Raw genomic sequence first — 20,508 nt, forward strand, 5'->3', positions numbered from 1 at the left:
CCAGCCTAGCGTGGTCGACGTCACTAAAAATCAACACACGGACCGGAACTCCGATTCTTTCGTTCCATGTTTCGTTCACTAACCTCTTACCACGTGCGTGAACTCATTTGTTTACGAACAACTCCGGGTAATCGCAATCTTCCCGTTATAATTATGCATTAAAATAATTAGCATTTCACGATTATTCTCCAGTAATAGCTTCCTATAAAGAATTCTTAAATTTCACAAATTTGATTCGTTTGCCGCGTTCATTATAGTATAATGTTCGTACCCGAGAGGTTCGTCGACTGGCTTGCTTCATGAAATTTATTTACGTGAAGTGAAAACGTGGTCGGAAGCATGGAATTTTGTGTGGTGGGTAACCTGCTTTCACTGCGACGGCGTTCCAGGTCAGCTGCTCTCTTTTGTTTTGACGTTAAAATCTGCTGGTATTTAAGAGGGAAGATATTTAAACAATTGCACATATCCCATTAGATCTGCGCACCTGAAACTATTTATTTTATTTAGCCAATATATTTGGAAGTGATCAGTTACATCCAGACAAATACATTAACTGTAGACAGATACATTAACTTTAGACAGATGCATTAACTGTAGACAGATACATTAACTGTAGACAGATACATTAACTGTAGACAAATACATTAACTGTAGACAGATACATTAACTGTAGACAAATACATTAACTGTAGACAATTCATTCGTGTGTCTCTCGCTTCATTCGTGTTTCTCTCGCTTCATTCGTGTTTCTCTCGCTTCATTCGTGTTTCTCTCGCTTCATTCGTGTGTCTCTCGCTTCGTTCGTGTGTGTAACGCTTTATTCGCGTGTCTCTCGCTCCGTTCGTGTGTGTATCGCTTCATTCATGTGTCTCTCGCTCCGTTCGTGTGTGTATCGCTTCATTCGTGTGTCTTTCGCTTCATTCGTGTGTCTCTCGCTTCATTCGTACTCTCGCTTCGTTCGTGTGTCTTTCGCTTCATTCGTGTGTCTTTCGCTTCATTCGTTCTTTCGCTTCATTCGTGTGTCTCTCGCTTCGTTCGTGTATGCGTGGATGCCGGAGATGAGAAATACACAACTAATTTAAACGTCAATTAGTTGTAATTTTCACAACAATTATACTAATTTATTATAATAGATATCAATAGTAAATCTATTTCCCAGCGCTTATTAATTGTAGTATAACTTTAATTTATGTGTGTAACAAGGTATTTGTTCCGGCATATTTAAAACTTTTATTATGGGATTACTAATAAACTAAATTTTTGTTCCTCTATAAGTTAATTATACTTTTTTGTTATTGGCAATAATACTAACAATTATAATTTTGGCAATCTTAAGATAATAATATCGTGCAAATACGCGCAGTTTCTGTCGTATCTTATTTTTAATTACAATAATTATAGGTTGTCATAGTATAAAATAAAATTATATTATAATTACATTAATCTTTTTTAAAAGCAGTCCATGTCCACCGCAAAATTTTCCTATATTTATAATTACTCCGTAATTTGCGTATAAATATAGTATATGTAATATATATGATGTTTATAACTCTAACATTCTATATACAGTTACTAACAGTTTGTTAGTCTACCTGGCATGCGTAAACTGTAACTGTATACACGTATAGCGTTACTGTATGTACTTTAAACAACGTCTGATATTTATCATCACATGCGTTATAATGATGGTGATAATATAGCTATAGATTATCATGACTTACAATAGACTATCTTAGCGTAATCGCCTTCACACAGAAAAATGAATGTGTTCTATTGACCAAATAGTGACTCACTTTCAGCCCATAGCACTTATTGCCAGGCCTTGCATCGCTATATGGAAGAATAAAAAAAATTGCATCGTTAATTGCATAAAATCCCACGTATTTCTGTGAGTGTTACCAGCGTCCGTGATGCCACTGGGTGGTTCTGATAAGACTTATCAGCTCCCGAGGGTCATGATGCCTGATAAGAGTTATCTTAACCTCTTATCTATGTGTATCCGTTATCATTATCAGTACATGACAGTGATGATGCAAGCCACAGGGGCGGCACTGTGGAGGCGACATCACTCTTGCTGCCTTGCACCACACTGGGGGCCGCGGTTTGGTGTTTTTTATGTAAATTCAATGTAAATGTATTTTATGTATATTTAAAAAAATATATATTAAATGTATATATTTTTATATATATATAAAAATAAAAATGTATTTTGTTCAATGTAAAATGTAAATTTTATGATGTAATGGTTTGGTGAAATATTGGTGTTACTTTTATAAAAGTGATGAAGTGGTTATGGTGGGATAGTGCGATCAGAAGAATTAATGAGACTTTAATGGCAACGCACTTCTGCACTTAAATGAGTAATCCTGACTCAGTTTGACGCTGAAGAGGACGCATGATGCAGTGCTACCGCAGAAAATGTGTCTTTATTTGGACAATAAAACCTATACATTTAATAAATTTATAATATAGGTATGGTATTATAATATAGGTATATAATATAGGTATAAATAAAACCTATACATTTTTCTGACTGTGGCGCGGCTTTTCTAGAAGTGATGGAAATGTTTGGTGGATTTGGCGCAATATAATTGATGTTTTTCTATATATAATATAATGTAATATATAATATAATTGTTTTTCTTTCATGAAACTTTTTAGTGGACGTTTTGTACTTGTTTTATAAGAGATCTGGTTGTTTATTAATTGTAGGACTTGTTGGAGGAATTGATGGTTTAAACATGAATGACAAGTAATGTTTTCTTTAACTTATTTATTTTTCTTAATTAAGGTTCTAAAATTTCAGAAGTATTGTGCAAGTGGAAGAGCGTCTATGTAATAATAGTGACTGCGTCGAGAAGTCGTGACAGAACTTTCAATATTGTGATAGTGAACGTATACATCTAGAAGAAGTATAGTGACATGATTTCAAACTGTGTAACATATTGATTTCCAAATTGCTAGATTTTATTTTATGTGATTGTGAAGCAAACTACTCTGAGAAACTTGCATTGGAAAAATCTCCTTTCTTCTACTAAATCCCCGTTGCATATTCATTATTTTCACTGGATTTTCAGCGCAAGCTGAACTAGTTTAGAAATCCCGCGCCCGAAACTTCGGAAAATATTCAAAGAACTTCGTCTCATTCTCCGCTAAATATTGATATTTGTAATTAATATTTATTAATTCAACTAAATATTCATTTTTACACTAGTTTTTCATTGATTTCACTAAATTTTGTGGGGAAACTGATCTAGTTTAGGTAATCATGCCGCTGTTTAAACCTAGAAGACCTCTACCCGAGACCTCCCCCCTCCCCCCACCTGATCAAACAGACCAACAACAGACACAACAACAGAAGCAACAAACTCAACAACAAAAGCAACAAACTCAACAACAGAAATCACAACCAAAACAACAGCAAAACGGACGCAGCAATGGCCAACAGAACACCAAGAAAACAGCCGCCCTCCCCCCGCCTCAGGTTGGTGTCTCCTGTTAAGAATTATTTTAAATTGAAATTATTTTCAATAAATTCCGTTTCGTTTCTGTTAAATCAGAATAAAATTTTACCAATAAATGTCATGATAACTCCCGTTACTTAATTGGTTTGGCTAATGAGAATTTATCTAATTTATATATAAATTCAGAAGCGCACTAAAACAATCGATTAGGTTAATTATCACATTTCTGATTGAATGCCTGAATTTCTTCATTCAACAGGATACTTATCTGTATAAACAATATAAAAATAAATAATATATTATTTAAAATAATAATAATAATAATATATTATTTTAATAATATTATTATAAATAATAATAAATCCTGTATAAACAATAATTTATATAATAATCTTCACTAGAACTTCAAAAGAACTCATTTACCTTCTCCCCAACCGGACCCCAGTACAGTCGTATCTTCCTAATTGTTTTCTATTGTATCAATAGCAATAGTTCCTCCTGACATTTAATTTATTTTTATTTGTATTAAATATTATTTTTCTAGGAATTCAAAAGCAAAGAACGCCAAGCAAGTTCACCTTATCTTCATCGAAAGCTTTTCGAAGATTAGCCTTATCATCAGGTCAAATATTAAATAGAATATAGGATTTTCAATTCTCTGGACATCGTTTCAGTCGAGCTATACCTAAATAGGGGAAAATACATTAAGTAATTTTCAATATACCAATATTGGGGATAAATAGAGTTTACTTACTATCAACATCAGTAACAGCTAGATCGAATCAGAATATCTATTATACGGTATAGTCATTATAAACGCATTATTTTCCATTTATACTCGTAACACAAGGGGGCATAGAAACCCTCCCTGTTTAAACATATAACGAATGAATTTAAATTCAAAATTCATATCAGAGAAGGTGGAACAAATTCTATAGCCACAGCGTATCAAAGTTTAAAGACTTTTATTTCAAGCGAAATGAACAAAAGGTGAAGAAACTCATGCCCAGCTGCCATTAAATATCGGTTTGTGTCACACAGCTGTCTGAAAGTGACCGTTTACTTTTAACCATAAAGTGAAACTGGTTTCCATTTTCATGTGTCACTTTTCGATTGCAAAGTTACTAGGTCGAACGGTTGCTTTGAGACTTCTGTGTACCGCAAACCGACATTTACCCGCCTGCTTGGGTACGAGTTTCTTCAGCTTTCAGGTGAAGGACTGTTATTCCTGCTTCGATATGCGATCTAATCTGGTGCACGAATACAGTTGTGCGCGATGGGCATCAGCGGACATTAGAATGACGTCACGAAACTTCCGCATCAAGATTTCCGAACACCGCGGCAGGAGCTGTCGTTCGAATACGCCTCTTTAGAAACACCCTCATTCTGCCTTGCGCCAGAACGCTGAACATTGCGACTAATTGTGCACGATGCCCTGAAAGTGATTTCAAGTTACCATGATCCTCCTATGGCGGTTCTGACTTGAGAATTTTAGAATCGATACGCATTTTCAAGCGGAAACCTTGGTTGTCTCAGTAATGCGTATAGTTCTTATCCCCTTAAACTTTAAATCAATATGCTTTTATGTTCTGATTTCGCTTTTAAACTAAGGTTCCATTCTCTTGTATCTTTTTATTTTTTTCTTATTGTACTTATATTCTACGTGTTTTTTGAGCTGATGGTGGAGCTGCAGATCTTTAAACGTTTTCATTGAAGATATGAACTTGCTCGGCGTTGTCTTTGCTTTTACATTCGTGGTAAACTTGTGATTTAAGTTGCCTAATGATGTGAGTACCTGTATTATTTCTGCGTAAATATCACTCTTCCCCCCTGATATGCAAGGTGGCCTAGTGATTAAAGTTCAGAGTACCAAGATTGGCGCAGAGAGGCGCGGGTACGATCCCAGCTCTGTGCGCCAGTTTCTGGTCAGAATCGGCGAGGAGGCCGGGCGGTTAAGCACAGCAGAATTGTAGCCGTGAGTTGCGAGTTTGAGACCGCAGCGAGCTGTGAATGTTCTGCGATGTTAAGAATCGGCGACAGGCCTACGGCTCAATAAACGCTGAAACCGCTATTATTATTATTATTATTATCCCCCGTCTTCCCCAGGCTGGTGAGGTGACGAAGCCGAAGCTTGTGTTCCACTGCCAGCAGGCGCACGGCTCACCAACCGGCATCATCTCAGGCTTCACGAACGTCAAGGAGCTTTACCAGAAGATTGCTGATTGTTATGGGATCCCTGCAGCTGATGTGAGTATAAGTGGGTCGCCACGACCCACCTGCAGGGCGGTGAGGCAGAACCACCCACCTACAAATGTAGGAAAGTTGTGTGCTCCTACATTGGTGCACATAAAGTACATATACTTGTACACACTGTGCTATATGCAAGTTTTATTAAAGGCCAGAGCGTATTTCTTATCAATGATTTTCTTATTAATTTTCTAGATGCTGCGAACTAGGCTTTTTGCGGGATTTGAAAGTTCGAATCTAAGGTTTCCAAATTTACTTGATAATGAATATGGAATATTCGAAACGTCGTCAAGTCAAAAAAAATGTCATTTGGAAACCTTATATTCGAACTTTCAAATCCCGCAAAAAGCCTGGTTTGCAGCATCGAGAAGACTAAAAAGAAATACGCTCTGGTCTTTAATAAAACTTGCATAAAAGAAAAACTTCTGCCTAACTATACAAATACTGTGCGATATATGCATATATACGAGAAATATATGCACGCTATCAGGAAAATATACGAGCTATATATGCATAGTTCATCACTGACCGGAACTACGGATAGAGTCGCGATAGTCGCGCTCTGCTGACCTGAGGGACACTAGAGTGTGATGTGCTAGACCCTAGACACTGCCTAGACCCTAGACACTGCCTAGACCCTAGACACTGCCTAGCCCCTAGACACTGCCTAGCTCCTAGACACTGCCTAGACCCTAGACACTGCCTAGACCCTAGACACTGCCTAGATCCTAGACACTGCCTAGATCACCGCAAGGGACAGGCGCTCGACTTTCTTCTTGGACGCTGCGGGCGGCGCGGCTTTCCTTTGTTTGCTTCAGTTTGCTGGCTTCATAAATTCATTTCTAGATTACACACTTCTAGATTATCCGAAATACAAGTCCAAATTCCTTCCGCATCAGGATTATCCATTTTACATCCTCTTCAAGATTGTCTATTTCACCTCTCATTACTCATTTTTTACTCATTATTACTCATTAGTTACTCATTATTTACCTTGTACTATTTTTTCCTTTTTTTCTAATTCTGCTTCCGGCCCTCAACTGTTTTTTTTCGGTTCTTGTTCAAAATATTTGAGCTAATTCTTCTTTGACATTGGCAATTTCTTTTCTCTATGTCTTGAACCTTATATTACTTTTTTATAAGATTTCTTTATTTTTCATTTTCCTTCAATTATTATATTTTCGGCTTCTAGCTTTTGTTTTAATTAGGTACTTTTTCGGGGGCTGTTGTTTTCTGACCGGAAATTCTTTTCTGGAGAAAGTTCTTTTCCACAACCACCAGAGATTGATACTATGCTGCTATTTATTTTTTAACGATAACTTCTATATTATTTGTTAATTGCTTACTAATTGTATTAATTAATATTAAAAATGAAATCCTCACCTATTTTCCAGGCATACCGTTACTATATTGCTATATATCTTAATATAATTATACTTATTTTATTAGTTACCAACTGCATCTAATATTATATAACATAAATTACAGCCCCATCTACCATTGAACAATTACTATGCTTGTATTTATTTTAATTGCGGTTATATATTTATTATCTATCACTTAATTAATAACCCAATATAGTGACACGTCATTTAACCACAGCAATATGAAAGAGCCACCGTAGCACTGATACGCGACAATTATACCTGCGCCAAACTGTGTCAGGATGACCCACTCGAGGCAAAAACTGCATCGCTGCGTGAATAATCTGATTAATTATTTTTTTATTTCCTTCATCTGAATAAATTGACCTTAAATTTTGAATTATTTTTGGATTATTTAGAGAAATCTTTCACGATCAACTTCTCTATTAAATTCCGCAGTTAATGCTGATATTTGCATATATCTTTTTATTTAATTCATTATTTAACTTTCACCAAGGTTACTTGAAAACTACACGTGGAATTAATCAATTATTCAAACGTTTCGATTTATATAATTATTCACAAGGGACACTAATTATTTTCTATACATAACGTTTGTAATTTTAATTTTACTGGGCGCTCGTAAATGCCGAATTATAAGATTTTTTTACCTTCTGAAATGTAAATAAGTCTACGAAATTCTTGTAGAATAATTATTGCATTATGTATAAGTTAATTATATTGTTTGGCTACGATGAAAAATGATTCAGGTTCTACCGAGACTCGAACTCGGATTGTTGGATTCAGAGTCCAAAGTGCTAACCATTACACCATAGAACCGATATTGTGTTCATCATTACACCATACACTCAGAGGAATGCGTGAGACACTATATGCACTATTTCCTCTGTTGTGAGTGATACTGACCCGCTTCGGCTCGACAAAAATTAAGGTGTGTCAATGCTGCGTGAAAGAAGTGTGTCACTATGTGGGCAATACGACACATGAACGTTTCTGAGTGTAGAGCCGCTACCATGATCACCATTACGCCACATTGATTGTGTATAACACCAACTTACTATGATAGTCATTGTGTGGTTATGATGCCACGCCACAGCATGACAAGACAATAAATTCATCACACTTTTCTCTTGCAGTTAACTATCTTTCTTTAAAATCCTCTCATCGAATTCGAAAATATCATGCTTATAATGGTGCTCTGGGTAGCGGTTCTATGGTGTAATGGTTAGCACTTTGGACTCTGAATCCAACAATCCGAGTTCGAGTCTCGGTAGAACCTAGAATGATTTTTCAATTTTCGTACAATATTTAGAGGGCTGCAAAGCAATATAAGCATTAAACCGACGTGACTTAAACTCATGCTAGTATACAACTCTGACTTCGTTTTCATCGGGGTGCAACAAATAAAAATTCTGTTTTTAGCAACAAAATTTTGGCAGCGGTGGGATTCGAACCCACGCCTCCGGAGAGACTGGTGCCTTAAACCAGCGCCTTAGACCGCTCGGCCACGCTACCGTGACATAGGGCAACCACATCTTCGCTAGAATTCATTCCATGTTGGAATGAATTTGTTTTTGTAACGAATTTATTTTATAAAGGAACAAATTTGTTCGTTTAGAAATGCAATAGTTAGTTTCTTAAGCTGCACTCGTCGTGCACTATATATAAAGAAAATGTACTGACATCCCGCCATACTAATGGTGGCAATACTACCCGTTTTTATGGTGTAAAATGTTAAAATTAAATTTTGAATAAACATCCACTAAATAGTGAACAAACATCCACTAAATAGTGAATAAATATCCACTAAATAGTGAATAAATATCCACTAAATAGTGAAAAAATATCCACTAAATAGTGAATAAACATCCACTAAATAGTGAATAAACATCCACTAAATAGTGAATAAATATCCACTAAATAGTGAATTATTATCTATTAAATAGTGAATAAACTAATACAATTGTATTAAACTATTGCTAACGGATAAACCTGTGACTGTAAGAAGCGAGACGCGGCGTGCGGCTGCACTGGGAGAAACGAGTCAATCTTTGTCCGTTTCGCCTTCGTATAATGAGTCATCCTGACCCATCTTAGTCCGGCCTAATGACGTATCAATGATACGTTTGCTCTCTGCTAGTGTCACATAAAAGAAGTATGTCAGCATTTGGACAATATGATCCATTAATTACGAGTAGTGCATATGTACATATATATGTAGTGCCTCGGTAGCGCAGCATTTGGACAATATGATCCATTAATTACGAGTAGTGCATATGTACAACAATAAGTAGTGCCTCGGTAGCGCAGCATTTGGACAATATGATGCATTAATTACGAGTAGTGCATATGTACATCAATAAGTAGTGCCTCGGTAGCGCAGTAGGCAGCGCGTCAGTCTCATAATCTGAAGGCCGTGAGTTCGATCCTCACCCGGGGCAAAGTTTTAATAATTACGCAATACAATACATTGATATGTTGACTTATTAATCAATTAATAAATACAATAGTTGCACGATCTCACGCATGGCCACGTTCACGTGTGTGCCTGACCACGTGTCGCAGTGTCGTGTGTACGTGTTTAACGACGTGTAACGTATATTCAGTTCTCATGGTTAACTTACATAATTGTTGTATTACTTTATATTATATTATATTATGTTATATTATATTATATTATATTATATTATATTATATTATATGTGACTTCTAATTAGCCGCGTTTAATTCTTACTGTCAACACAGAACAATAATGAATCATATTGTAGAATTTGAATCAAACTTATGAGCGCACGTAGCACTGATACGCCTTTTTGCCGAGCGAAACTGGGTCAGGATGATCCACACAAGGGTAAAAAGTGCGTCACTATTTACGGAAAGACTCACTTATTTCTCTGAGTGCTCGCAGGATGCGGGCTGAATTTTTTTTAAGTCAAAGCGAAGCAATGAAACTAATGAGGTTAAATGGCCGGCCGGTGGTGGTGGTGGTGGTGGTGGTGGTGGTGGTGATGCGGGTGGTGGTGAGTGCGGGTGGTGGTGAGTGCGGGTGGTGGTGAGTGCGGGTGGTGGTGAGTGCGGGTGGTAGTGATGGCGATAGTGGTATAGTGGTGATGTATATATGTGAAAGGAGGATGATGATGATGGTGATGTTATTTGTTATGTCACCTGCATATCGAAACCTGCGATAAATCCCCCCCCGTAACTTAACCCCTCAACCCCTGTAACTATAAAGTACGTAATTACGTACTAAATTAATTTGGTAACACGCGTCGCGTGTCGTCATGCGTTACATGCGCGGCCTTCATGACGCGTGGCGCTCCGATGACGGCCGTGAGATGCGTCACGCTTGTGAGCGTTAGCAGCTGGTGTTATACCAGCACATAACACCATGTGTTATACCAGCACATACCATGTGTTATACCAGCACATAACACCATGTGTTATACCAGCACATAACACCATGTGTTATACCAGCACATAACACCATGTGTTATACCAGCACATACCATGTGTTATACCAGCACATAACACCATGTGTTATACCAGCACGTAACACCATGTGCGTTATACACCGAATATCCTACAATATACAACGACAATTAATCTGTATTAATCGAATGTATAGATATTTTTTAGACGTTGTACTAAATATCTTTGTATTCTTATGTGTGTGTGAATTTTGTATTAATTGAATAACGTGTGTTCGCTATTCAGGATATACGAGCGCCTGCAGCGAGCGTTGTATGGCTTCCCGCTCTGATCGAGCTGCCTGTGTGTTTCTTTGTGTTTTTGTTCGTATGTGTATACTTTTGTGTGTCTGTATTATTTGTGTGAAACCCATATGTTATACCAGCGGGATGAATTTTTATTTATTTATTCAGCGCAACACATCTGCTTTCATGGCTCTAAAATATACATAAACATAAATAAATATTTTTCTATATTTATATATAAATAATTTATTTCTATAAATATCTCTATATTCTATAGAAAGAATATCTCCATTTCTATATAAATATCTCTATATATCCGCACTGAATTCAACTGGCTCCATGACAACCTTGAACTATAACACGCAAACCCTGAACTATAACACGCAGCAACGGACACTTCAAACCAACGGGAGTTCTTCAAGAATCTGGTGCATGTAATCAATACATTTTATTTTAAAGAAGGTTGTAGACATTCATTATTTGGATTGCATTGGATTAATCGAAGTAACAACTATGACATTGAGCGGCCGTTTGTCCTGCCACCTGAGACAAGCTAGCAACCAGATCTGGTATAAAAACATTACAATCGATAAAAACATAAAATTCATCTAAAGATTGTCGATAAATTCAATAGGCTTCGTACCTATTGAATTCATCGCAATTCATCTTAGTCTTAACAACGTCAAACTCAACAAGACTGTCACTCCCACTGTGCTGGAGGAAGCCACCAGCATTGTCTAAGCTTTCTTATTGTGTAATTGTTGCCGAATTATTTTCACGGTTCCAAATTTTATTGTTACGTGTATTAACTAGTGCAAGTATTACTATATATTACTAACTTTAAATTCTCTTAAATTTTAAAATGAATGTACTTGTACTTATTTCCATCAAAATTTTTTTATTCAATGCTTCCGGTAACTTGAAAATGAATGTTGTTACTTTCGAAAAATCGTTAATATATTGAAACTACTTCCTTATTTAATTAACGAACGTCTTATTATTACTATGTATATATGTTGGACAGCAGCTTTGTACCCATGTTTGTACCCACGTACCCATGTTTTTGCCCATGTATCCATGTTTGTACCCATGTACCCACGTACCCATGTACCCATGTTGTGCCCCCAGATCCTGTTCTGTACCCTCAACACGCACAAGGTCGACATGACTCACTTGCTGGGGGGGCAGATCGGTCTCGACGACTTCATATTCGCCCATAGGAAAGGTGGGTCACCCGTCACCCAGAGGTGGGTCACCCGTCACCCAGAGGTGGGTCACCCGTCACTCAGAGGTGGATCACCCGTCACCCAGAGGTGGGTCACCCGTCACCCAGAGGTGGGTCACAAGGCACCCAGAGGTGGGTCACCCTTCACCCTTCCTTTACCCGTTCCCTCTCGACTTGCCAATTTCCTTCCTTCCCTCTCCTCCTTCCCGTTTCCTTATTCGCGTTCTTTTCCTTCATTTTCTTCCCTAATTCCTAATCCTTCTTCCATCTTCCTTCTACGTTCTCTTTTTTTCCCTCACTCACCTCCTCCCCTCTCGCACCCCCTCTCTCCCCCCCCTCACTCACCTCCTCTCCTCACTCACCTCTTGGGTGCGGTCTGGGCCTCCGGCCTGGGGCTGAGTTATAATTAATTTATTGATATTTCGCCACATGTTGATACATGCCACATGTTGCCACACGCCAAATGTTGACACATGCCACATGTTGCCACTTGCCACATGTTTCCACTTGCCTCATGTTGCCACATGCCACATGTTTAAATACTTATATTATCAGTTAACTTATATATCGCAAGTTCACAAGGAATTTAAAAGCAAAGAAAACGATATTGAAAAAGTTTCGGAGTCCAGCTCCATCATCAGTTCGACTAAACTAAAAATGAATAAAATCATTTCACAAGTCAAAATTCAAAGACAGACCTAAAACCTAAACAAGACCTAACATTATATCAAAAAACAGGACTCGATTGGAACAAATTAGTCATAGGGGTCACGACAAGAATATAAAAGCCTAGCGATTCACTATTTCCAGATTAAATGAACTTAACGCATTATTGAGACACGGTTTTCGTTTGAAGATATGTAGAGACTCCAAAATTCTCAAATCTAAGCAGCCAGAAGTGGAACCGAGTATCCTGAAATTACTCTCAGATACAGCCACGTCGCACTGTTCAGCATGGAGGCGCACGGAAGAATGAGGAGGCTTGGCGAGAGGCAAGTTAGAACGATAGCTCCTGCCACGGTGTTCAGAAACCCGGATGTAGAAGTTACGCGACGTCATTCCAACGTACGCAGATGCACAGCGTGCACAACAGAAGTCATGGACATAGTTTTATTTATGAAATATTTCCAGAATATAAATTTGCATGTTTTGCTGGTGAATAATTTCGAAATAGGTTCTTTCTTCAGGTATAATTAAGGACGTTTTCCTGCTCGGATGCGATCAAACCTGATCCATGAGTTCAGTTATGTGCGCTGCGCATCTGCGTACGTTGGAATGACGTAGCGGAACTTCTACATCCGGGTTTCTGAACACCGTGGCAGGAGCTATCGTTCTAACTTGCCTCTCGCCAAGCCTCCTCATTCTTCCGTGCGCCTCCATGCTGAACAGTGCGACGTGGCTGTATCTGAGAGTAATTTCAGGATACTCGGTTCCACTTCTGGCTGCTCGGATTTGAGAATTTTGGAGTCTCTACATATCTACAACGAAAACCGTGTCTCAATATTGCTTTTAGTTCATATAATCTTGAAATTGTGAATCGCTACGCCCTGAAGTTTTATTCTTTTCGTGACCCCTAGGATAAGTTGTTCCAATCGAGTCCTGTTTTTTTATATAATGTTAGGTCTTGTTTAGGTTTTATGTCTGTCTTAGAATTTTGACTTATGAAATGATTTTAATAATTTTTAGATTGTCGAACTGATGATGGAGCTGGGCTCCGAAACGTTTTCAATGTCGATATGGTGAATTTGCTTGGCGTTTTCTTTGCTTTTAAATTCCATGCCACATGTTGCCACATGCCACATGTTGCCACATGCCACATGTTGCCATATGCCACATGTTGCCACATGCCACAGGAGTTGCCAAGGAGGTGGAGATCGTGAAGACGGAGGACGCGCTCGGCTTAACCATCACTGATAACGGCGCAGGCTACGCCTTCATCAAGAGGATAAAGGAGGGATCCGTCATCGATAAGCTCAAGCTGGTGGTGGAGGTGGGTGGTGGTGGTGATGGTGGTAATGGTGGTGGTGGTGGATAGCAATATTAAAATGACATCAGCAAAGATAAAAGTTATAGCCACCGCCAGTCACCCCCGACCGCTTCGTATTTTTGTAATTATATAATACAGACTATTTTGTATTCGTATTTTTAAAATGATTAATACTGACTATTTCTTCACGAGATAAAGTAAATATGTCGAGGTTATGTATAGGTCCCGATCACCTGTGTGCTGGCTCAGCTGGATGCTTAAAACTATGTCAAGTTTTATTAAAGTGGAATTATATACGGAATTCAAGATGAAATTCAAATTAAATGGTCCCGTCAGAGATAACAAGGAGCTTGATAAACTACATATAGTGATGGTTACTTGTCCACTAGTGGCTGGTGGTGAAAGCTGCGTCGCTTACGACGTCGTAAACTACCCTTAAGACGTCGTAATCTGACGACGTCGTAATGTGACGATATCGTAACCTTACGACTTCGCAAACTAACTTCACCGTAACCGTACGACGTCGTAATCTAACCTTAAAACGTCGTAATCTGACGATGTCGTAACATTACAACGTCGTAACATTACGACGTCGTAAAACAAAACCTAACGACGTCGTAAAGCAATCTTACGATGTCGTAAACTAACCTTACGACGTCTTAATCAATCTCACGACGTCGTAACCTGACGACGTCATAACCTTATGACATTGAAACCTTACGACATCGTAACCTTACGACATCGTAATCTTACGACATCGTAACCCTAAGACATCGTAAGCTTACGACTTCGTGTGGTCAGGTGGGCGACCACATCGAGCGCATCGACGGCACGTCGCTGGTGGGGCGCCGGCACTTCGAGGTCGCCAAGCTCCTCAAGGAGATCCCCAGGGGCGCCAGCTTCGTCATGAGGCTCGTCCAGCCTCTTAAGGCGGGCTTTGGTGAGCCCTTAGTCCTTAGTTCTTAGCCCTTAGTCCTTATCCTTAGTCCAGCTCTTAGCCTTTAGTCCAGCCCTTAGCCTTTAGTCCAGCCCTTAGCCTTTAGTCCCGTAGCCCCCGCTGGAGCCATTAGCTCTTAGCCAATGCCCTATGCTCTCGGCTATAACCCTAGTATATAAGCAAAAAATTATTAGTATAGATTAAAATAACAGAGGATTTGGTCTTATTAATGTTTTAAATAATATCAACCAATATCGCATATGCAATAATAATATAAGTTAAAAACGAATACTGAATTTATTTGAATATTTAACTAATGATAATAATAGGATGGAGCATATGATGAATGTTAAGTTGAATGATAATGATTGATGTGAAGCATAAGTTAATAGTGAGTTGAATGATAATGATATATGTGAAGCATAAGTTAATAGTGAGTTGAATGATAAAATGAAGATAATGATGAATATTTTGTGCAGCAAACATCGGGCCGCGCAGTGACCCGCGCTCGGGGTCTAAGAAGGGTCTGGGGTCGGGCAAACAGACCCTGCGGTTCAAGGCTAATGGGCAGGCCCAGGTCGAGGACGTGGTGAGTCGGGGTCTGGTCCATTATGGGGTCTGGCCCATTATATGAGGTCTGACCCATTATGGGGTCTGACCCATTATGAGGTCTGACCCATTATGGGGTCTCACCCATTATGAGGGTCTGACCCATTATGGGGTCTGGTCCATTATGGGGTCTGACCCTAGACCCCTAGTTGGTGTTTCAACGTTCGCACCTTATGGCATTTATATTCCTAAAGTAATATAAAAATTATTAATAGAATTCAATATTAACTCATTCACGGGATTTTACACAGAATTATACGAAACAATAAACACCAAATGATACATTAAATCATACAAAGAATTACTCATGGAATTGTATACAGAATTATACACTGAATTGTAACAGATCTATACATGGAGTTGTAACAGAATTATACATAGAATTGTAACAGATTTATACATGGACTTGTATACAGAATTATACACATGAATTATTCATCACCTCAACTGATGAATTCAACGTGCACAGGACGACCACGCGACCGTTGCCATCGAGAAAATCAACAGCCTGCTTGAAAACTTCCTCGGTATCAACGATAACGACCTGGGTGAGTGGGCTCGGTATCAACGATAACGACCTGGGTGAGTGGGCTCAGTATCAACGATAACGACCTGGGTGAGTGGGCTCAGTATCAACGATAACGACCTGGGTGAGTGGGCTCAGTATCAACGATAACGACCTGGGTGAGTGGGCTCGGTATCAACGATAACGACCTGGGTGAGCGGGCTCAGTATCAACGATAACGACCTGGGTGAGTGGGCTCGGTATCAACGATAACGACCGCTGCTATATTATTCTACGAAACAATACTATTTTAAACTATAACATAATATGGTTCACCATGCTATGCTATTTCATATAATATATTATACGCAACTTGGCTATAATTTTCGCCATTTCACGCACCACCAAAGGAGATCATATATTATAATTATTGTATACTACTGATTCTATTGTAATAGTGTGTCAATTTGACCCATAACTGGGTTGCAGCTGCCCAGATCTGGGACCTGGGTCAGGGCAAGCAGAATACGATGGAGTTCGCTGAGGCCGTCGACGACTCTGACCTCGAGAGCTTCGGCTTCAACGACGACTTCATCTTCGAGTTGTGGGGCGCCATCACCGACGCCAAGAGCGGCCGCTTGAAGAGGGTCTGAGTCTAAGGGCTGCGCCCTTTGTTTCAAGGTGGCCTCTGGAGACCTAAGGCCGCGTCCTCGTTCTTAAGGTGGTCACATGAGCTTAAGGGCCGCTCCCTTTGTTTCAAGGTGGCCTCTGGAGACCTAAGGCCGCGTCCTCGTTCTTAAGGTGGTGGCATGAACTTAAGGGCCGCGCCCTTAGGCTTAAGGTGGCCTCTTGAGAACAAGGTATACGCCCGTGGTCTCAAGATGGCCTCTTGAGACCACGGGCTGCGCAGTGCGCCCTTGGGCTTAAGATGGTCCCATGAGACCCAAGGCCGCACATTTGGGCTCAATGTGGCCTCTTGAGGCCAAGGACTGCGCCCTCAGTTTTAGCTTCTTGACTGGTTAATGGTTATTAGTCCTAAGACCGAGGGTAGGGCTGGCTCTGAGATCAAGGGCAGAGAGCGTTTTAGCCCAAGTTGAGGGTAAGCGTTAGACCAAGACCATGCAGGGAAAGTCTTAGGTCGAGGGCTGAGAAGACTTTAGACGGAGGGCATGGAAAACTAGCGACCAATAAAAGGTCTAGGACGTAATTAAAGGAAGGGTTTTAGACCAAGTCTTCTTTTCAACGATCCATGTCGTTTCTAAAACCTATAGGAAATCGATGACTTACAAAATAGGTAGGAATGGTTCATAGACCAGGGGCAAGACGAACTGTTAGACCATGAGCAATGATGGATCTGAGACCACGGGCAGGACTAGTTCTGAGACCTATGACAGGGCTGGGTCTGAGACTAAAGGCTGGGGGTGAGTCTGAGACCAAGGGCTGGGCTGGTCTGAGACCAAGGACATATTATACATGAGACTAAGGACAAGGATGGATATAAGACCATATCCTCGGTATCAACGATCAGGATCGGCCCTTCTATCGAGAATAATGATCTGCACCGAAGAAGATGTAAATTAAATCCTTCTCGGAAGAATAAATCCTTCTCGGATGATGATATAAACTGTAGCCTTTGTGTGAGCTGAGGTGCAAGATGGCGGCCTTTGCATGAGCTGAGATACAAGATGGCGGCCTTTGTGTGAGCTGACGGGCAAGATGGTGGCCTTTGTGTGAGCTGAGATACAAGATGGTGGCCTTTATGTGAGCTGAGGTGTAAGATGGCGGCCTTCGTGTGAGCTGACGTGCAAGATGGCGGCCTTTGCATGATCTGAGATACAAGATGGCGGCCTTTGTGTGAGCTGAGGTGCAAGATGGCGGCCTTTGTGTGAGCTGACGTGCGATATATCGTCCAATTTGTCCGCGCCAAAAACACGACTTCCAAGTTTCAGAAGTGCCTTCAATATTTGCTATGGTCGAATGAGTCTTGGTTTATCGAATTTAATTTATATTAATCATAGAGAGACTTCAATGCATAATTTATTGTTTATTAGACAAACAAAACTCACATTCTAGCAAATAATTTTTTATACATTGTATACATTATACCCACTTAATCACTTTTTATACATTTTACTTGTATTATATTTGAACTCCAAAGACAGCTCGAGTTGATTATCGTTAATGTTTGATACTTATTTGTACTGGAAACTGTCTACAAAAATCATATATTTATATCAGTTTTAGGTCTTTTGATTTTCACTATATTCAAGGTATGACTATGAACCGTGAAAATAATTTTTGATTCCTTTAGGAATTAATGACTTATGAAATATTTCGTGTTTACGTCCCTTAAGTTGCTTGTGAGGTTGTCAGCTCTCAAGTTGTCCCCTCTCATGTTCTTCCCACTCATGTTTCCATCACTCAACTTTTATCCGTTTAAGTTTTTCTCACTCAAGTTTTTCCCACTCAAGTTTTCTCCACTTAAGTTTTTCTCACTCAAGTTTTCACTCTATTTTTTCTCACTCAAGTTTTCACACTCAAGTTTTTCTCACTCAAGTTTTCCCCACTCAAGTTTTCTCCACTTAAGTTTTTCTCACTCAAGTTTTCACTCAATTTTTTCTCACTCAAGTTTTTTCCACTCTATTTTTTCTCACTGAAGTTTTTTCCACTATATTTTTTCCCACGCAAGTTTCCCCTCTCGAACTTTTCCCTCATCTCTAGGAGTATAATTTTAACGTATGAATATAGAATATCTTTATTCATCAGGTTGAGATAATTTATCGTGTGTATGTAATTAGAGTTATTACGTTTAATGATGATAAGTTTTAATAATAATCAATTATGAAAGCAATAAATAATAAATCATATATCTTACTATTGACCTAATTAATTAATCCTCAAGCCATAATCTATGATGAAGTTAATAAACAAAAGTGATACCTCAATAAGTGAAGATGATAGTTAATTTGCGATTAATTGAAATAATTTGAGGTTCATTGAGATAATTTGAGATTAATCAAGATAATTAGAGGCTAATTAAGATCATTTGATTGCTTGTTTAATTGTCCAAATAACGATGTAATTTTTACCCTTGGCTGGGTCACCCTGACACAGTTCTACCGGGCGTATCAGTGCTACGCGCAAAGAAGTGATGAGCTACCAGGGGCCACATTATCAAAACTTCGTAACTTTTTGTACTTCCGTCAAAAAAGTTACGTGTTACGTAAGTAAACCCTAATTTTGGCATTATCAAAACATTCGTACGTAAGGCTTAGCTAAAAGCGTACTATCAAAACCATCTGGCCAACTGACCAATCAGAGGCTTCGGATTTGTTTACATTCTGTGAACTTCGATGGCGGGAATCGATGCCTTCGATGCTAATGCTATCGACTATCGAATGCTGTCTGTCGGTATTACTCCTTGTTGGCTCAGAAAAAGCCGTTCTAAAATAGTTGTTAACACTTTTTAATAAACAGCGTGAGTTGAAGAAGAAATCTGTGTACGGAGCTAAAAATTATGGTTGGAAGAGATATAAAGTACCGACTAGAAGGAATGAATGATGAGAGTTGGGCGCGAAAGCTTGAGAGTTGCTTTTGCGCTTGTAAAATATAACGCAATATGCATTTGCTTGTAAAATATAACGTAACGTAAAAGGTAAACAAAAATCAGTTTCTGGCATTAACTCAATTGAATTTTTTTCCAATAGCACTGTTTAGCACGATCACATATTTTGATCGTACAAATGTTGCACGATCAAGTAGTGGAGCCATCACAAGTAGAGCCATCATTCTATGCGTTTATAATCCGCGCTGTCGGATTATTGACAAAATTCCATCACAAGTCAAGGTGTTGCTACTTGCTAGTAAATCAATAGTTTCCTATCGCTTCAGCAGACACTCTAAACTTGTGGGGAACTTCACTTACGACATCTCCGAGCAGGCGTACAGTTACGTTACGTATCTTCCCGCGCAAATGTTTTGATAATACCACCTCTATAGTTACGTCATAAAGTCAGCACTTACGCCACTCGTACGTCGATTTTGAGTACTTACGAAGTTTTGATAATACGGCCCCAGGACAATGAATAGCCCTTCGATTTTTTTAGTGTAAAATATATATGATGCCGGTTCGGGAATTCGTTACAATTAAAAAAAAATTACGCGAAATTCCCCCTATCGTGGGGGGGGGGATATTCATCGCCCCCTCCCCACTCCCCACTCGCTTTACCCTCTAATTCATCTCCCCCTCCCCATAAGCTTTACCCTCTAAAGAGGGCACAGGACGGTATATGATTACCAAAGAGAGTGTCCCTCTCTATCACTTTATCCCTCCCTCTCTAATCTGTACTCGCTCATTTTTCTGAATATATATAGTATTTTTTTATAGTTTTTCTATGCACATACATAGCTTCAAGTAGCAACAAAGATCGTGTATA

The 20,508-nt window shown here is 39.1% G+C and overlaps 1 protein-coding gene and 4 non-coding genes across 5 annotated transcripts; 3 read left to right on the forward strand and 2 right to left on the reverse strand.

Annotated features, from left to right (window-relative positions):
• Positions 1-3,268: 3,268 nt before the first annotated feature.
• On the forward strand, positions 3,269-18,556 carry LOC108680147 (PDZ domain-containing protein GIPC1-like). Its single transcript, XM_047881915.1, has 8 exons — positions 3,269-3,484; positions 5,571-5,711; positions 11,938-12,034; positions 13,888-14,024; positions 14,823-14,961; positions 15,438-15,547; positions 16,037-16,115; positions 16,562-18,556. The coding sequence occupies exons 1-8, from the start codon at positions 3,269-3,271 to the stop codon at positions 16,723-16,725; spliced, it is 1,083 nt and encodes a 360-aa protein (XP_047737871.1). The 3' UTR covers positions 16,726-18,556.
• On the reverse strand, positions 7,844-7,915 carry Trnaq-cug. The gene has a single exon. It is a non-coding gene; the product is annotated as a tRNA-Gln (tRNA).
• Trnaq-cug lies at positions 8,304-8,375 on the forward strand. The gene has a single exon. It is a non-coding gene; the product is annotated as a tRNA-Gln (tRNA).
• Trnal-aag lies at positions 8,530-8,611 on the reverse strand. Its single transcript has one exon. It is a non-coding gene; the product is annotated as a tRNA-Leu (tRNA).
• On the forward strand, positions 9,465-9,537 carry Trnam-cau. Its single transcript has one exon. It is a non-coding gene; the product is annotated as a tRNA-Met (tRNA).
• Positions 18,557-20,508: the final 1,952 nt, after the last annotated feature.

Source organism: Hyalella azteca, unplaced genomic scaffold, assembly GCF_000764305.2.
Source record: "Hyalella azteca isolate HAZT.00-mixed unplaced genomic scaffold, Hazt_2.0.2 contig1249, whole genome shotgun sequence".
Classification (NCBI taxonomy): domain Eukaryota; kingdom Metazoa; phylum Arthropoda; class Malacostraca; order Amphipoda; family Hyalellidae; genus Hyalella; species Hyalella azteca.

Excerpts from the sequence above, each read along its gene's own strand:
- LOC108680147 (XM_047881915.1), top strand. The coding sequence starts at position 3,269 with ATGCCGCTGTTTAAACCTAGAAGACCTCTACCCGAGACCTCCCCCCTC. Across the intron at positions 12,035-13,887 it reads CATATTCGCCCATAGGAAAG|GAGTTGCCAAGGAGGTGGAG; the intron begins GTGGGTCACCCG and ends CACATGCCACAG. Across the intron at positions 15,548-16,036 it reads AGGCCCAGGTCGAGGACGTG|GACGACCACGCGACCGTTGC; the intron begins GTGAGTCGGGGT and ends CAACGTGCACAG.